Source organism: Sparus aurata, chromosome 14 (genome assembly GCF_900880675.1).
Source record: "Sparus aurata chromosome 14, fSpaAur1.1, whole genome shotgun sequence".
Taxonomy (NCBI): Eukaryota; Metazoa; Chordata; class Actinopteri; order Spariformes; family Sparidae; genus Sparus; species Sparus aurata.
Genome location: NC_044200.1, coordinates 22,623,387 through 22,641,990, shown reverse-complemented (window position 1 = coordinate 22,641,990; position 18,604 = coordinate 22,623,387). Strand labels below are relative to the sequence as shown.

At 44.6% G+C, this 18,604-nt stretch overlaps 1 protein-coding gene across 3 annotated transcripts; it reads right to left on the bottom strand.

Annotated features, from left to right (window-relative positions):
* Positions 1 to 14: 14 nt before the first annotated feature.
* upf2 (UPF2 regulator of nonsense mediated mRNA decay) lies at positions 15 to 18,318 on the bottom strand. Of its 3 annotated transcripts, none has more exons than XM_030440034.1 (21): positions 18,249 to 18,318; positions 16,604 to 16,972; positions 15,467 to 16,246; positions 15,221 to 15,381; positions 14,920 to 15,111; positions 14,689 to 14,838; positions 14,493 to 14,596; positions 14,197 to 14,282; positions 13,933 to 14,041; positions 13,634 to 13,747; positions 13,158 to 13,274; positions 12,436 to 12,825; positions 11,843 to 12,118; positions 11,119 to 11,302; positions 8,767 to 8,921; positions 7,853 to 7,957; positions 7,515 to 7,613; positions 7,243 to 7,416; positions 4,639 to 4,780; positions 4,381 to 4,501; positions 15 to 2,733 (listed from the first exon to the last, which is right to left on the bottom strand). In XM_030440034.1, exons 1-21 carry the CDS (start codon positions 18,278 to 18,280, stop codon positions 2,724 to 2,726), a joined length of 3,870 nt encoding a protein of 1,289 aa, XP_030295894.1. In that variant the 5' UTR covers positions 18,281 to 18,318; the 3' UTR covers positions 15 to 2,723. The 3 variants fall into 3 exon arrangements, with proteins under 3 accessions (XP_030295894.1, XP_030295895.1, XP_030295896.1); XM_030440035.1 differs by having other exon boundaries at positions 15 to 2,730; XM_030440036.1 differs by having other exon boundaries at positions 18,173 to 18,296.
* Positions 18,319 to 18,604: the final 286 nt, after the last annotated feature.

Here is an 18,604-nt window from a genome sequence, read left to right as displayed (position 1 = left end):
AGGCACAGTCGAGATAACAGGAAGGTGTTTTATTACCAGGTGTAGACGCAGAGCATCAGTCAACATCCAGATACAGATCGTATGTTGATCCCACGACCAAATGGGTTTTTTATTTGTGCTAATTTGATGAATCACAACTTTGGAATAAGCACAACATAACCACAAAGACAGGCTGGAGATACACGTCCGCTCGTTAAGAGAAACAATAGTGAATGAGGATGTCAGACGTCCTCACGCTCTCTCGGAGCAGCAGCGGTCGAGCTGCACTCTGCAGTAAAGAAAGCCTCAGTGTTGAAGTCTTATGTAACCGTCTGCAGTCCGCACAGTTTGCTTCTGTGTTGCTGCTGTTCAACAGACAAGCGGTCCAATGTGAAAAATACACGGGGAAGGTCAGAAAAACAAAACCTTGTGAAATATGGTCAACGAGAAGTGAGAGGTTTTTGCCTGCTGGGCTGCAAATTGAAAGTTTTTGCTATTGAAAAGACGGACTAAAGTCCCCGACAGCCTCCGTAAGTCTCATTTAGAGACGGAAGCGCTCTTTAATTCAAACGTGGGGCATTTTTACTGACGTGTTTTTATGTCGTAGAACAAAACGCGTAAATCTATTTCAGGCATTTCACCAAAAAACGCTTTAAGAAACTCATTAACTTTGGGAAAAACAAACAAAAAACTTAAATACAGGTTTTCCACGTACGCCGGATGAACGCAGCTTTCTTTCTTCTTCCTTCTGTTAAAGCAACATTATGTAACTTTAGCCTGTGTTGGTAGCTGACACTCTGGGATGTCGGCCGACCTGTCCTAAAATCCCAAAGCATGAAAAATGAACTTTTCTTACAACTTGGGGTTTTTGAGCATGTAAAGATTTTCTTGCGACACCCAAAATGAAAATATGAAGCTTCCGTGTTATTGTTCCTGGAAAAAAAAGGGAATTCTGAACTCAAAGACCTCGATTTAAGAAGATTTACTTCCAGTAAACTTTTAAATCCACTTTTGAAGACTTTTATTTCAAAGCCACGTTCAAGAAAATCAAGATAATCAAGAAAAATGATTCCAGCGAGCTCAGCCTGTTGCGGTGTCGGTATATATTGCAGGTAGTAAACAGGTTAAATCAGTCAATGTTTAGCATTTGTCGTGTTTGGAGGAGTGACTGTGCAGGAAATGAGGAAATACTTCTGCTCGTCTGCCTTGTAATCAAACCTCGACACGCAGACGCACCCTCTCGAAAACACAACGCCACAAACACGAGACGACCAGCGATAATCTTCAGACATTTATTGTGGATCATCTGTCTGTCATGAGCCGGGACACAAAAAAGCCGTAAAGCCGTTTTTTTTTTTCTTCTTCTTCTTTTCTTTTTGCTTGCAGGAAAAAAGAGTGAACAGTTTTGAATCTAGACACAGACAAAACTAACTCAGAGCCACCGCAGGACGCTTTCACCACAACAGAGGATGAGACAGTGCAGAAAAGAGGCCCATGCAGCAGAATACAGAGAATATTGATCCATCTACAGGCTCGACAGTTAAATTAATCTAAAATTAATATCGTCACTGAGGAGGACTCTCAGGCACGCGGTCATCCTTCTGTCAAAAGTACGTCACAACTTCAAATCAAAGCAAGCTGAATATCCTCAAAATTAACTCGTAGATGCTCTCGATTCTGGGAAAAAAAAAGAGAGAGAAAATGCAGAATATGTACACCCAGGCGTCCATCAGCGATCGCGTGTCCGCATCTCTGCAGGAGTCTGAATGAAGGAGATCGTTTAAAAAAAGTGACGTTTACGTTGATACAGAGTGATGCGTCACTGCTGGTGTGCAGCTCCTCCGGCTGCGTACGTGACGGGATCGACACCGCCGACGTGTTGGTGAGGATGCTTCCAGCGACCGGTTAGCTTAGCTTAGCATAAAGCTGACTGAAACTGAGGAACAGAATCTATTTAATAAGTACCAGATTTTATAGTTATTTCTTGTAAATAACAGACACGTGAAATAAAGTGTTACCAAATGATTATATGCTGATGAGTTGTTGTTGTTGTTGATCGTGACACACCACTCTGAAATCAGCCACGCTACGATCTTTTTTTAACCACACGATTCGTCAACGCCTCCTCCTCCTCCTCCTCCTCTTCGTCACTGTGCGAACAGTTCATGAACAGTTGTGTTAAGCTTCCCGTCCTTTTGTCTCCGTCTCAGCGTCGACCGAACCGGACGTGTTCCTGGGTTCAAAAACAAAAAATATCCACGTCCGTTTTAAGTCTCATGTCATGTTTTATCGTCCACTCGCAGGTTTTTTAACTCCTAAAATTGTGTCCCCCCCTCGTTTTATCTCAGCGGGAGGTGATGCGTCTCCACTTCCTGTCTGTCTCGCCTTCAGTCGGCCGGTCAGGTGTTCAGTCGTCTTTGCGTTTCGTTCTCTGGTCCAGACAGTTGTTTTATTTTTTCGTCATCTCAGGCAACAGACAAAAAAGAAAGAGAGCCGTCTCTCCGACCCCTGACCTCTGACCCCAGCTCCTGGTTTTGCCTCTCCTCCTCGACTTCGCGCCCCTCGGTGGGGGGTAAGAGTGTGTGTTCAGGTCAGGGGGGGTGTGGTCTGTCCCGGCATCAGTGGGCGTCTGCAGGACTCGTTCCCCGTTGAGACCGGTTTCCCCCTCCGATCTTCTCTTTCTCGCTCTCTCACTCTCTTGCTCGTTCATTCGCTCGCTCGTTCAGCCCAGGACCAGACTCCAATCAGCGTCTCCTGGAGGAGAGAGCAGACATTTACTGTAGACGAGCTGAGCAGCAGCAGCAACACAAGTTTGAAGCTCTCAGATTTTCATGAAATCAAAACCCTGTTTTTGATCATGTTTTTTATCATTTCTGCCACTCCGGGTCTTTAAATCGAAACAAAATAAAAGACAGACGTGGTGTGGGATCATGGGAGTTGTTGTTGTCTTCATGGTTGAACAACCACCGGTACCGATGAATATCTTTGTGACGGAAATGTGTCCGGACGAGGTCGTAACATCCACGCAAAGACTTATTGGCTGCACGTGATTGGACGGGAGCCACTCATCTGCTCCTGGATTTCAAACTGGACCGACATGGTTTGGAAAAGTTCTCTCAGATTACAAAAAAAGTTTTGCAAAGTGTGTTTTTAAGGATATTTCAAGTGAGAAACGAGCCGTACAGTCGCTGAATCTTTCCTCATTTTAACCCTTTTTTAAAATAGTTTTTCAGAAAAGTCTCAAAAATTCTGGAGGCAACGATTGCAGGTGTATTTTTGGACCTGACCAGAGATCAAGTGTCGCCAGCTTTGCCACGCCTCCATCACAACACCACAGTTTCATCATCAGCTGTTATCACTCTTTTCTTTGTCTGTTCGTCCACGACCATTAACGGTAAGTTTAACCATTCACCAGGACAAACAAAACTGTTACGTCACGTTTGAAACACCTTCTCTCTCCGGCCGACCGTCCACTGCTGGGTGAACGCGTCGCTAACCCACTGTGCATCTTTCGTATTACGGCAAATGTAAGAGCTTTAATCAGCGGGCTCCATCATCGCTGTGTTACCTCATCCAGCGATAGACAACAACTTAACAGATATTTATGTGCATGAAAATCATTAGATTAATTTAACAAAGCCCAGATTTCAACTCTGAAAGTACACGACACTCACAGTCCAACTTCTGTTGTGTTTCAGAAAAAGAAGCTGCTTAAATATTGAGGGTGGGAAGTAACAACATTTAATAGATAAACATGGAGGTGATGGAAATGAAAAACAAAGTGATGAAATCATTAATATACTGGTGATTAGAATAAGTGAAAACAGAGACATGTGTTACAATTTCCGCCATTTTTACATTCATCATTTAACTTCTGCTGACCAAACGCCACATGTGCGTAAAAATGTTCATGATGTTCAACTTTACAGACGCAAGAAAGACACAAACGGTGCTGCTGATGTTCAAGTACAAACTTCAAGTCATCTTTATTTCCAAATATTCCCAGTTTTTACAGAAAAATAGATTATCTGACTTGAACTCTTAGCACCGGAAAATCAGGTAAAAGTGCAAATAAAAACAGGAACTCATCAACAAAACCTTTTCTGTGTTATTTTACTAACTGTCTGAAGCTTCATCTCTGATAACTAAAGTCCTCGCTGGGTCTCGACCTGTTCTAGCCTACTCCACGTCGTGCCTTTGGCTTCTCTATCCTGCTCGTCTGTCCTGTCCTCTCTCTCGCTCGTCTAATACCTTTCTTTCATCGCACTTCTCACGCTGTTTCAAGAGATACCGATGAGGTGGAGTCAGAGCAAACAGTAATCAGATAATGAGCCCTACATCCGGCACATTCTGCGGTCTGTTTGAGTGTTGGCGCTTCAGTGATCGCGGCTCGCGTCTCACCTTCCTCCGGTCTTGAAGATGAGGTCGGCGTTGGGAGCGCCTTTCGGGTGCTGGTAGCGAGGCCGACGCTCCCGGTTAGTGTTGGCTGGCGCCGGGCGCTGGGCGAGGGACTGCATCATCTCTGCAACGCACACAGAAGAAACTTCAATCAACAGTCCTCGTATTCTATGACGTACGGAGAAAGCGTTGATGCTGAAGCTTCACATGCAGCTTCTTGTGCTACAGTGAACAAAGTGAAACTCAGTCATAGTGTCGTACCCTGGTAGTCCTCCTGCTCCTGCCTCTCGTTGATGTCCAGCGTCAGTTTCTTCATCCTCATGCGCTCCTCCTGTTCGGCCTGCTGCTGGTTGAAGTGGTTCGCCGCCAGGTGGGAGGACAGCGGCACGTTCAGGATCTTATACTGCCGAGCAGAAAACACACGCGTCAACATGACATAACACAAGATCTGCGACCAGTTACAAAAGATGTGTAGCTTAAATGATTTGGTTTGAAAGTCCTCCCAAATACATACTAATAATAAAGAGTATTTATATGTTTCAATGCAATCAGGTACTGCAGGTAATCAGTGTTGCATTTAGAGTTTCTGTAATAAACACGTCGATCAAAGTACATTTTTTGTGTTCCCGTCTGTTCCCACCTTGACAAACCTGCAACAACATGCTAATTTTGTTGTAAAAGTGGCTTAGAGAGCTTTAGAGGTTCAGGTTGGTGGATTTTATTGTTTAAGCTAACTGTTTCCCCTTGTTTCCAGTCTTTGTGCTAAGCTAAGCTAACCACTGACTCTAAATCATCAGTGCTAGCCTGCAGTTAGCATGTTGTTTGTGTGTGTGTGTTGTGCGGCGGTCCATCCCACACACATGTAGGAAGGACAGTCACCAAACACACACACACACACACACACACACACACACACACACAGGATGCTTTTATTCTGCTGTCGAGGCCCGTGCGTGTTTACAGAGAGAAATGTAATTTCCCATCCGCTCATTAACGCACCGACAAAGATATTCTGTGTTCTCCTCAAACGTTCGTATGAAAAGTGATTTTTTATTTTTTTTTTCTGCGTCTGCTGGTGTGTTTCTGGCAGCCGTCCTTAAAACAGACTGAAACCTCCCGAGTGACTGGCAGAAAAACTGGACACACCCTGAAGTACAAGAACCAGTCTCTGCCCTCAAACCACACATTCCACCACTGCAGCTCGCCCAAACACACACACACACACACACACACACACACACACACACACACACACACACACACACACACACACACACACACACACACAGTCCAGAGTCAATATTATTCCTGGGTTCAGTTCGACTGAGGCGAGTGTGTGAGTGCGTTTCTGTACGAGACGGTCAGAGTGTATCGGCGCTCTGCTCCTCACAGATCTGACTAATAAACCTCAAACATCTGTTGGCGGTTTATTAAAACTCCACTACAGTCGTGTTCTTGTGTCGTCCGCCAACACGTCTCGGTTCTGAGATGGTAAAACTGAAGGGCGATGAAGCCTTCAGCGCTTCAGGGATAATTCTTCTCCGTTGGAAGAGTCGGACTAACCCGTTCTGTTTGATGGTTGAAATGATTGATGGGCGTCTTTTGGATCTTTAATCTCAAAGACTCATAAATACCAAGAAGTTTTATGAAGTCTGGCCTCATTGTTTAACAAACACACAGACAGAAAAGATTGTTCTCCATTTTATAATGAAAATCTGCTTCTTTCCTTCTTTATGTTCTGGATTCCTGAGCTGTTTTATTTACATTTCGTGCCCCTCGACTCTTTTCCTCCCTTATTTTACTCATCTCAACGACTACATGTGACCAGGATTTGTTTTGTTTTGTGACCAATCCTTCATTAGTCCCACACAGGACTGTTGCACCTTTAATTCACCTCAGCTGTTCTGTCTTTAAGGTACAAAGGGAGAACGGGCAGATCATTGTAGTTCTGCCTCCGAGCTGACAGCAGGTGTATTAACAGAGCTGAAACGACGTGAGCTGGCGAGGCGGCGGGAGTGGAGGTTTTAAAAGCAGCTAGCAGCTAGCAGCCGTTAGCAGCTAACTCACGGAAAAGGAACTGCACCTGAAAACGATCAACCGATGCATCAGAGAGGCGGTGAATGATCGGCATTTCCATTTGTGCCATTGTTTAGAACGCCATTTCAACGTAGGTGTGAAATATCAAATTCGCCGACGCTTTTGTGTTAGCCCCGGATTCCATCGGGTGCGTCTGCCTCACGTTCCACCCGCAACACGACCGCAGGAGCTGATTGTGGACGTCCCAGACAAAAGCTTGTGGTTCAAACGGGCGTGTCGTTGCATGTTGCATGGTTGAAAAGGTATCTTTTAAACTGACAAACATCATACGTGTCAGCCACAGGAGAAAATTACGGATACATGATGAAATTAACAGTCTAAGCAACTCAACAATATCATGCAGGCTGTTGGATATGAAGCCGCGTGAAGCAGGAAAAAGAGGAAGTGGCGACATTATGCTGCCAGTGCTTTGTTCAGTGTCACACAAACAAAAACAGAGACTAAAGGGTCTTTATTGTGCCTGTATTGTGATGTTCCCGTCTACAACAGGGCTGATGATTGACTGTCATGTGTTATCTTGTTTTGTTCGTCATGTTGTATTCATGTTGGGATCAAACCAACGTTCATGCAGCCAAAACAACCACGAAGGGAAGCATGAAAGATGGAAGACGCTCCAGGAAAAAGCAACAGTTTCAGCCGTGTTTTGAGGTTTACAGCAACATTTAACAGTAGCGTTTTTATCTCTCAGATGACTTGAAGTATCCAGATAAATGTCTTCTACTCTATCAGATGATTTATGACGTGACTACAGCTGCCGTCACATGTTACCTGCTGCTTGTTGCCTTTGCGTGTCAGCATGACGAACTGCATGGTTTCGGAGATGTCGGCCTCGGCCTCCCCGATGCACTGCTGCCCTCCTCCTCCCTTCTTCAGCTGGCTCTTCAGCTGCAGAGGAATCGCCACGTCCAGCTGGTGCACCTTCACCGTCTCGCCGCTACGCTGCTGCAGGGACAGAACACACACACACCGGTCAGGGGAAGTTCCTTTTAACATACGACAGTAAACACAACGCTGTTCATTGTGTTCGTGGTTTTTCCTACCTGCAGGTTCTCCAGCATCATCTTATCCAGAGCCTGGATGAAGTCCTCGTCCTCGGCGCAGGCCACGTGCTTCAGTCCACCGCCGCGGATCGTAACCTCCTTCACACACAGACGGCAAATTAACATGACAGCGCTGACAAATCTTTAAATCAGCACCTCATGTAATCAGTGTTTTCTAACAGCTAAATGTATTACTGCCAGAGACGAGATAATGATAGTGTGCGCCAAAAACAGGTTTGTGTCGACATCCCCCATCACTCATCCTGCGTTCATGATAGTGATTAAAACGTTTCTTATAGACGGTTTCAGGCAGATTTATCGGTTCATCATCAGCTTACATTGTTCTCCTCATCCGTCTCGTTTTCTTTATTGGAGTCGGTCAGATAGTCTGTGTTCTCTTCCTCCTCTTCCTCCCGCTCCTCTTCTTCGTTCTCCGATCCTTCCTGTGGAAAACAAAACAGACTCGCAGGTTATTAACTGACAAGGACGATGAGATGATTCTGGGTTTAGTAAAGATGCAGGAAGAATATAAACATAACAACACAACAACACATGAATACTCAGGCTGTGACCTACAATCTGATTAGTTTGGGCTGTAAAATGTTGATCAGTGTTTCTTCAAATGTCTTGTTTTGTCCACAAGGCAAAGACATTTAGTTTACTGACACAGATGAGGGAAGAAACCTGGAAAAATCCACATTTAAGGAGCTAAAATCAGGCAATTTGACCCTTTTTCCTTAAAAATAACTCAAACTGATTAATCGATGAATCGCCCTGACACACCAGGCCGCCACGGTTGGCTTTACTACCCGTCAGCTGCTTGAAGTGACTCTGATTGAAGGGTGCAGCAGAAGAGAAGCAGAAAAAGAAATGGAAATCCCCTTGAGCCTGTCGTTTCTTCACCAGTGTCACTTTCAACTTTCTATCGGTTAGAAGAAGTCGTGTTAGCAGAGTTGTGTCAAAAACGCAGCTATTACATAACAACTAGTGGAAACAATCGGTGCTGAAAAGGCCAAAACACCATCGTCAGTTTCACAGTCAGCTCAACGTTCCCATGGTGTGTCCTCGCCTCTCTACTGACGCTCTAAATATAGTTTCAGAAGCTTCTCCACCCGAACAAGAACAACAACACAGAGTTCACAGAGTTTCAATTGTTGTGTCATTGTGAGGTAATCACGTCACTTCATTGACCTGAGTGGACAGACAGGATGAAGTCTGGGACAGTTAAGTCATCGTCAACAAACTGACTCACGTCTTCTTCCTGTTCGTTCATCTCGCTCTCGTTGCCCGACTGCTCCTCCGTCTCGGCGCCTCCCTCCTCGTCGTCGCCGTCGTCGTCGTCCTCCTCGTCGAGACCGTCGCCTTCGCTCATGGCGCTGGAGCGGCCGTCCTTCTCCATGGCCAGGCCTTTGTGAAGACAAACAGCATGACATGTTCAATAACAAGCAGGGAAAATTCATCTCTTAAACATGATATTCTGCAGAGAAAATCAGATTACACAAAAGGTGGTTATGACAGATTTTAATCACGTAATCTGAGCACAACCCGAGCTGAGAGCAGCAACAAAAGCTTCAGTTATAAATAGATCAAATATTCAGGAGCGAGTTATTGTTTCATTAGTCTGTTACATGCATGATGCGTTTAAGCAATTACAGAGTGTAATCATGCCGCCGTGTGACAGCAAAGAAATGAAGTCAGGCGGCCCGAAGCTGAAGATCTGGTTCTGTGTGACTCAGGATCTGAGGAATGTCTGATCCTGGTTCAAGTATTCAAGGTAAAACAATGGAACCACTGTTGGCTTAAAGGGGCCTCCATCAGCCTCATCAATCACTTTCTCCACCGCACACACACACACACACACACACACGCACACACACACCAGTGGAGGAAAGAAAATTCACTCAAGTAATTTCCTTAAAGGCAGTTTTGAGCTACTTGTACTGAAGTATTTTCATTTCCAAAACAAATGATGTTTAACCCCAATTAGACACGAGGGACATCCTGGGAGTGTTCAACGTTTCTTGCTTTTATACGTTATTAAAGACTTTGATATCAGCAGATTCTGGGATTTTAAATATCCAAACACCGACCTTCTCAAGAAGGTGACAGGATGAATAAAAGAGGGATGCTGTGGTTGTTAATCGGGTGTATATGTCTGCATTTAAAGGAAGTAATATCTTAGTAGGAATATTGTCTTTTTTGGAATGAGGGCAAAAAGTAAAAAAACTATCTGAATATAAATGATTCAAACTAGCTTCTACACTGAAATGCTGCTCTTACACTGCTGCGTCAGAAAGAAAAATCTAATAATGTCATATATACTCTGCAGGACTCTAACTTGTAATAAAGTATTTTTACACTGTTACATCCGAGTACTTCAGTCTCACAGTGTCACTTGTCTGAGGGTGGAGGTGTGTTTACATTCCAAGTTAACACCTTGAAACTGTTCAACAAAGACGGTGTTCCTGTGAGAATCCCCTGCTGAGTTTCCTTCTTCCTCCTCTCACACTCTTTCCACCGTTTCTTTTATTGACACTGAGAGTTCAGAGTGAACTCAGAGGCATCGTATTAAAGGACAGCTTTAACTACATACCTATATATTCTCTTAAGAAGTTACTGGCTGTTGCGATCGTTCCCGCTGCTCAGACTTACATTTTACATCTCGTGTCTGAACCAGACAATCACCTGAAGATCAATTTAATGTTTCAAGCCACATTTGACAGAACACATGAAATAAACTGAAGAAGGCCTCGGGCTGTTACATGTCCGTTTCTTTCTGCTGCGCATTTTTTCAAAAGTAGCATCTACTTATTTGTGAGTGCTTACAAATTTGAGGAGATTCCCTCCAGCTCGTGAGGTCACAGTGACCTCTGACCCCCAAAAATCTAATCGTTCATCCGAAGGTGGACACTGGGCCAAAGTTGAAACTCCTTCAAGGTGTTACGGCCTCACCCTGGGGTGGGATGTGACCCTTCTTGCTGTGAGGTGAAAGCACTAACCACTGAACTAATTTGCGACAACACAGAGTGAAGGCTGTCACAAGTTTTCAGAGCGTTTTCTTAACAAACAGTCCAAAACACAAGACAAGACATAAAAAATCTACAACTCGTCACGTGTGAGAAGCTGAAACCAGAGAATGTGTCCTTGCATATTTAAAGACTTGTGAATAATGATTATCTAAATATGTGAAGACAACATTTCTGTCGGTCGACTCATCGTTTCAATAAAGCAACACAACAATATAAAAAGCATTTTTGGCGGTGACATATCTATTAAAAATAAACTGTCTGCACAGAGAAACTCTGCGACGAACGTCATTCAGTTTAATTCACAATTAGCATTCCTGAACTCTGCACTGACAGGGCTCTGCCAGTGACTGTGTGTGTTTGGTATGTGTGTGTTTCTATGAACTGATAAAGCCGAGCGAGGAGTGATCGTCCTCCTACACACCGGAGAATGCTGCTCAGCCGGGACGACAGAGAGCGGCTCAACCAGTGAGACCGGCGGCTACAAAAACATCCTTCACTTCCACTAATTACACACCAGATTCAACTACAGCCTGTCACATTCATTTTTAGATACGTGCACGCTGTGTGACTCGTACCTAGCTTGACGAGCACCTCCCTCTCCAGGTCGGTGACCTGTTTGGTGGCCTCCTCCAGGGAACAACTCAGCCTCATCTTGGGCCGCAGCAGCTCCAGCGTGTCGCTGATCATGTAGTCGATGTCGATGGGGAACGGGTGGTCCTTGGTCCAAACATCGATGCTCTTCTTCCACCAGATGTAGCGCTGCAGCACACAACATCATTTTATTTACTGTACCTTTTATTTGACCAGAAAGCTAGACATTTCCTGGTAAAAACACCTTGTTTGGGGCTTTGATGCTCTAACAGCACAACAAACAAATGTCTACCACCTGAAGCATTAGACTAAGATTAAAATAAAGACCTTCAAAACAGCCTCTCCATTTTATTAATTCCCATGAAATTTCCGGGCAGTAATATTCTCTTTGTCCAGCTCGTTGTTCTTGCTATCTCTCTTAACTTTGAAGCCAAAGTGCTTCCAAACGTCAACTTTAAATTGCGGAGGCGTTGTTAACTTGCCATCCGTTTTGCAAAGACCTCAGCCACTCTCTCTACTACAGAAATACACCCGCTGCACAGCAGAGTCGCTCTTCGGCGAAATATCGATATTTGGGGTTGAAAAATCGATATTGTATTGGGCGGCAAAGTATCGCGATATATTGCCGTATCAATATTTTTGCCCACCCCTAACTTAAATGGCAACAGAGGAAAGTTTTTGAAGCATTTGGGTCAACATAACACATACCTGGAAGTAGATGAGGAAACAGTCCAGCTTCCTCTTGCTGGAGCCGCGGTCGAAGTACTGGCCGCAGGTGTCGAGCAGCGTGCACACCAGGCGGATACGGAACAGGTGCTCCGGAGGGTCGAGCGAGCTGGGGCTGCCGTCCTGGTTCACCCCGAAGGAGATGAAGGAGAAGAGGGTGCGGAAGATGACGGCCGACTCCACCATGCGGTAGTTGTAGAGCTCGCCCAGGAACTTGGCGCTGCTGATCCGCCGCTGGTTGAACTTGGGCTGGTTCACCTGAGAACGGACAGAGGAGGAGGAAGACATTTTGAAATGCTGCCGCTCTGAACTCGAGTTGCGAAACAGTTTGAAGTATCGAGCAAAAAAACACTTGGCTTGAGCTCCGGAGGGAGTCAGTCGGCCTTCTCACGTGTCCTACAACAGATAACAGCGTTCTTCACAGTAACAACAAAGATTTCCTCTTCAGTCAAATGTCAGAAATGTCAATCAAGATTAGCAGCTTGTTTGTTTATCTTCCTGTCCTCTGACTGCTGTCACTCATCATCTATTGTTGGTTACATAAGTGTTTCGACATCACTTCCTTCTCTCCTCACCTCCATGCCCAGCCGGATGTCCTCCAGCACTCCGTCCACCACATGGATGCCCACGTCCTCCTGGTAGGCCACCAGGCCGGCCAGCAGGTTGGCCACACAGTGGATGCTGTTGTACTTGACGTTCCAGATGTTGACCATGCAGCAGATCAGGTAGCTCTTCACCTCGGGGTCCTGCCAGGGCAGCTTACGCATCTGCCTGAGCACCTTCTCTGTTGTGACCTTGGACAGGTCCTTGTAGAGCAGCTTGCGGATGTACTCCTGCAGCGGCGGCCTCTTCTTCTTCACCGTCTTCTCCACGGGCGGCGGGTTGCAGTAGTAATAGGCGTTCTCCACCATCGTCACGTAGCGGGCGTCAAGATGCTGCGCCTGCTTTTTACGCATCATTTGCTCCTGAAACGCAGATAAATATCAGCTGTTCATATTAAAACAAGTCCATTTATTACTATCAACAGGGTTTGTACAGGTTTAAGAGTAAATTCAATCTACATGTTTAAGTATTTTCCAGACTTGCAAGACTTTGCATGAACCTGTATTAAGCAAAGCTCTGAGGTGGAGGCTGATATCGATCAGTTGTCACACCCAAATCACAATCTGCTCGTCAATCATAATGTGTGTCCTCGCTCTTATGTCTCAAGATTTCCTCTATTAGCCGTTTGTCTCTCATCTATTGTATTGTGTTGATGATGATGATGATGATGATGATGATGATGACGTGTACGAACCAGTAAGACGCTGGTACGCAGGTGAGAGTCGGGGGATCTGAAGAGGAAGCGTCCGCAGGTCTCCAGCAACGTGCACGCCATCTCGATGTGGTGATGGGTGAAATCAGACAGCAGCATCTGTCAGGAGAAAAACATGCACATTCATAATTTCAGGTTCATTTTCTTACATAATATTGGGGTTGTTTAGGTCGTTTAAATCAAGACCCTCCTCGGCTTTGTTAATCGTTAATCGTCTCCTAAAAAAGGTGCTAGAATCAAATGTTGAAGATAACGCAGCAGAGTCAACGCTCTCTGTGATGAGAGTGCAGGTCCATCACTACGTTTTCTCATATTCAAATATTGGGCTCATCTTCCAATCTATAGTCAAAACAGGTTTGGTTTCAGTTTGTTTGTGTGTTATACAAACAGGAAACTTAACACACACAGACATTCCCTCACATCACTCGGCCCTGAGACAACAGAGTCTGTCCACCCACCTTGAGACAATGAAGCGTGTCTGTTTTGGAGAACATCTTGAACTTGGCCAGCTCCCCGATGAATCGGACCGTTTTATTCTTTGTCTCGATGTTGATCTGGTCCTTCTTCCGAATCTACAGCGCAGACATAAATAACTAAATTAGAGTTCTGCTAGGTTGTTTTTGCAGACTCTGAACACCAACATTCAGAGAAAAATAAGAACTGGAAAAAGAAAAAACATTTGTTCATGCCACTTCACTCAACTCATGTGTTTGATTTGAAGCGTATCACTCAACAGACACAACAACAGACGACCTACGTGGAACCTGAAGTCTCCCTTCAGCATGGAGCAGAGGTCTTCAGCCACGTCTGACATGCAGGGATGAAGAGTTGCCACCAGGCGAGAGTAGAAGGGCAGAAGATCCAACCTGGAAGAGGAGAAAGAGTCAGCACTCCTCTGACCTGCAGACCATTAATCATGATGATAGCACCCCCTGGTGGAGCATGAAGTTTCAGGATAAATCTGTCGATATTCTATATTTTTCTTGTTGGGAAAGAAAGGATTTATGTGGCACAGCCTTACCTCTGCCTGGGGACAGTGAAGAGGGCTCGCACAAGCTTCCTCCTGTTAGATTTGGTGTTCATGTTCATGCAGAAGTCCATGGCAGCCTGCAGGAGTCAAGATAAAAAAGCGTATCAATTTAAACATATAAAGTTCTTCAACCTTCCATTACTCATTTGTAACACTGCATTTTATATAAGAGGTCAAAATCTAGCTGGAAACAAATCATCAGGAAATCATCTCAGTACAAAGCAAGCTCTTTTTATTGGACAACAATATGGACACCATGTTTATCGTTGTTCTATGTTTTTCGTCACCTTGTCTATGAGGTCTCTGTTGACACAGTTGGGGAGCTGCTGGATGAAGGCGTCCACGATGAGCTTCAGGTGGGAGCCTGTGTTGGCCTCCTCGTCCTCTTGTTCTACTCATACACAGAAATAAAGATTGAAGTAAAAACTCGACATCATCATATTTAAGTACAGAGGTGGATTTCTGACAGAGGTTCATGTTTACCTTGCTCATCCAGCAGTTTCTTGGCCAGTTCTTCGTTTTCAGCCTCGTCTGCTCCCTCCAGTTCAAGAGGTTCATCAGTGATGTCCAGAGCCTCCAGCTCCAGCTCCAGCTCCTCTGTGGTACTGGCTGAATCCTTCCCCTCTCTGCCATCTGACCCAGACAGTGACAGCAGCACAGTCAGAATGAAACTCTGTGTAATGTCTTCATCAGTCTGTGGATTTAAATATTTACCTTTGCCATCGTCCTTATCTTTACCCTGGCCACTCTTCTCGTTGTCCTTGAAGAGGATGGCGGGGACGAAAGCCTTCAGGTCCACCAAGTTCTCATAAAAGTTACGAGCGTCTTCATCCTCCCAGATCCCTCCCTCCAGGTCATACTCTCCGGGTTTACCAGGGGTGAAAATATCAATGCCAGGACCGTGTTCTGAGACAGCAGGGAGAAGACAACATTACAGACCAAAAAAAGATATGATGCACACATGCTGAAATATAAACAAATGTTTCCAATCCTGGAAAAGTAAAGCCACACACACCCTCCTGCACAGTCTTGTCCTGAGGCAGCTCTGGCATGTTCTCATCGAGCAGATCAGCCAGGGACTGAGTGTTGGCCAGCAGCTTCTGGTAGGAAGTGGCAAACTCTTCATACTGCTTGTGTCTGTCCTCACTCAGCTCCCCTTTGGAATGTAGGATACGTCTGAAGAGAAGAAAAGGTTAGCAGGTTATTATTACTATAATGAAAAACAAAAGCTGGAAACATTGCCCCGTGCTCAGACACTCACCTGTTCTGCCTCTCAGTGTTCTGCAGCTCCCGGTGGTCCTTCTTCAGGTGTTTGGTGAGGGAGGTGAAGTATTCCCTCAGCAGGTTCTGGAAGGGCTGCTGCTTCTCCGTGCTGATTATCTCGCTGGGAGGGAAGGTCAGGCTGAACTTCTCAGCAGCCAGTTTCACCTTACGGGGCACCAGACCGGCAATATCATCCCCACAGTGCTTACAGAAGCTGATTACCACCGACACGTGAGTGTGTGTCTCCCTGTCGGTCCCGATAATGTTCTTCAGCTGCTCGTAAATAAGCGAAAGGCCCTCTTTGTCTGTGAAGAGCCCAACGATGGTGAGCTCGGCGATAAAGCGCAGGTCTGTGCGCAGCTTGCTCACGTTGGGCGCCTTGTCTTCCTTCCTTGCTTCAAAGTGCTTCTTCCACGCCTGCAACAGTAACGGAGCGAACTCGGTGTAGCGCTGGTGGAAGAGCGAGCAGAGGTGGACAGCACAGCCGACGTCAGAGATCTTCAGCTTGGCTTCCACGACGGAGCTCACGGCCTCGCCGATGTACTTGCTGAGATTCAGTGACGAAAAGTCATTGGAGAGTGAATCTCGCTGCTGTTCGGTGAGCGTACGCAGCTTCTTGACAAAGGCAGTGTTCTTCTTAAGGCTCGAGTCCAGTCGGCTGAAGAAGGCCTCTTCCGGTCGACCCTCTTGGGCGTTCTGGTTCTTGGCGCGGAGTTCCTTCCTGCACTGATGGCGCTCCCAGGCCTCCTGGTGCAGCTGATGCCCCTCCTCCTTCTCCCTGCAGAAATTAGATTAAATGGATATGATATACAATTAAACTAAGACCACAGTAGTATATTATATATGACGCACACTGGAGATGGGATCCATGTATGGTTTTCATGCAATTGTGTCTATTAGCTCTCTGTCAGTTTCAACTGTTTTGTTTTTTCTCACTACAATTTTTCTGAAAACTCAATAAAAAACTATTTGAAATAAACTAAGACCACAGTAAAAGAGGGGGTTCTTGTTGTAGCTTTCTTGTCATAAAATAAGTCCACAGGCTGTCCGGGTGTAGGAGGTTTAAGCTAACATATATAGGATATCAAAAGGATATTGACAGCTAAATATGACAACAAAGTTCACCACCACTTACTTCAGGAGAGCTGCCTCCTCTTCACGTTGCCGTTTGGCTTCCTCCTCTTGCAGCTTCTTCTCCTGCTCCTCCTGCTGTCTCTTCTCCTCCTCCTCTTTCTTCTTCTGTTCCTCGTCAGCTTTCTGTTTCTCCTCCTCCTTCTTTCTCCGCTCCTTTTCCTCCTTCTTCTTCTTTTCTTCCTCTAGGCGCTTTCTCTTCTCCTCCTTGCCACTGTCTTTTTTACCGCTCATTTTGGCCTCATCCTTTGCTTTGTCCCGAGCAGATGGTGGTCTTCTCTCGCCATCTCTGTCCTTCTCTTTCTCCTTGTTGCTGAAGGAGCTAACGTCTTTCTCATCCATGTTTACTGAGCGCTTGCGTTCAGCAGGCATACTGAAGAAAGACAGTGGGAAAAGGTTGTTCAATAACAATATCTGCTGTCCTGAAGGCATTCCTAGAAGCCTCATCTAACCACCTGTGAATACATATTCTGATTGTTGCATAATAGAAAACATAATTTTTTTTCCTGATCCAAAACATGATGGTTGACAGTAACATCTCTGTCAATCGCCTTGTTGATTTGCAGCATGTCTGCCTAAATTTAATAATCAGTTGTATCACTATATATTGTAGTTTTTGTGGAATATTTTTTAAAATAAGTACATGCAAAATAACTTGATAAATGATGCTAGTATTTTAAAAAGAACAATACAATTAATAAACATTACAGCAACCTGGATGAGGTAATGCAGCTGCAGCACCTCACAAAACTGGTTAAAAGTAATTTTGTGCAACAGATGGAATACTTTTTAACAGCTCTAACGTTATATGTTTATTCTAAAAATGTTTTTAGTAGCAGCACATTTGGGGATGATAAATAACTTCCTGTTCTTATTGCAAAGAAGCAAATTATATTTTAGAATTAATGACGATTGTTACTTGAACGGAAGTATTGTAAAGAATGAACTGGGATTATTTGCATGCACATTTCTAAGGTTTACTATTACACTTTGTGTTAATATGTGGTTTTGTGAGTATTTTCTCCTCATCAGCACTTTCCCTCTAGTTTGAAAAGGTTCTATATACATGATTTTTCTAATTGATATCGAAAAAGTACAGTCAGTCAGAAGCGTCACTTATATCACTTGATATATACCGTCAGATATATCTTAAGATGTTCAGGAAAATTTGGGCAGCAAAGTCAACTTCATATCAATTCTGCAAGCATAAATGCACTTCTAGCATTTTACTGACACACACCCACGCAGCAGATTCGCTGCACATACCGTTCGTTAGCCACCTAGCCTAGCAGAATTACCGCGTTTAGCATGGTGACGTTAGCTATCGCTCATACTAACGATATAGCTGAAGAATAATATGTTATAATAGTCAAGAAGTCAATCCGTTTGATGGTACTGTAAAGAACGCGTAACGTTAGTATACAAATTCGCAACAAAAACAGAGTTAGCATTAGCATAGCTAACGCGTTTAGCTAGGCCACTTGACTGAACGCACTGAACAAATGTAAACAAACGTTTTGACAGCGTTCAGCTGACAGCTGGTGTACGTAAAGTCGTCATAGTGTAAACTTACAATCGTATATGTTATAAATTCCTCTGTGGCGATTCTCATTTTCGTGTAAATATTGTTGTAAAATGATGAGGTTTACCTGCTAATTGTAGCAAAACAAACATCGGTCATTAGCGTTGGTTTCCGTGTGAACCGCAGAAGGACCTTTTCATATTTAGGTCCACAAATAATGCCTAACTGAAAATGTCTTCATTAAATTACATTCGGTTATATTTTGGACATGACGGGGTGTATTTGTATTTTTTCGGTTTGGACGTTTTCACAATATTGATCAAATCGTACATACATTTTATATTATGATACATTAAAGGTGTGTCACGTCGACAGGCATTATTTAGGGCGACTACTCATGTTCCAGTTGTTATCAGCGGTGACAGCTGAAGTCGTTGAGCTCTTAAACCACTTGGGGGCAGCGTGACAGGTCCGTCTCACAGC

What these genes read in the sequence shown, in the direction of transcription:
- upf2 (XM_030440034.1), bottom strand. Translation starts at nt 18,280, where the DNA reads ATGACCGATGTTTGTTTTGCTACAATTAGCAG. An exon ending in TGTTTTGCTACAATTAGCAG is followed by an intron (nt 16,973 to 18,248) that starts GTAAACCTCATC and finishes GTCTTTCTTCAG; the next exon opens with TATGCCTGCTGAACGCAAGC. An exon ending in TTCACTGTCCCCAGGCAGAG is followed by an intron (nt 14,042 to 14,196) that starts GTAAGGCTGTGC and finishes CTCCTCTTCCAG; the next exon opens with GTTGGATCTTCTGCCCTTCT.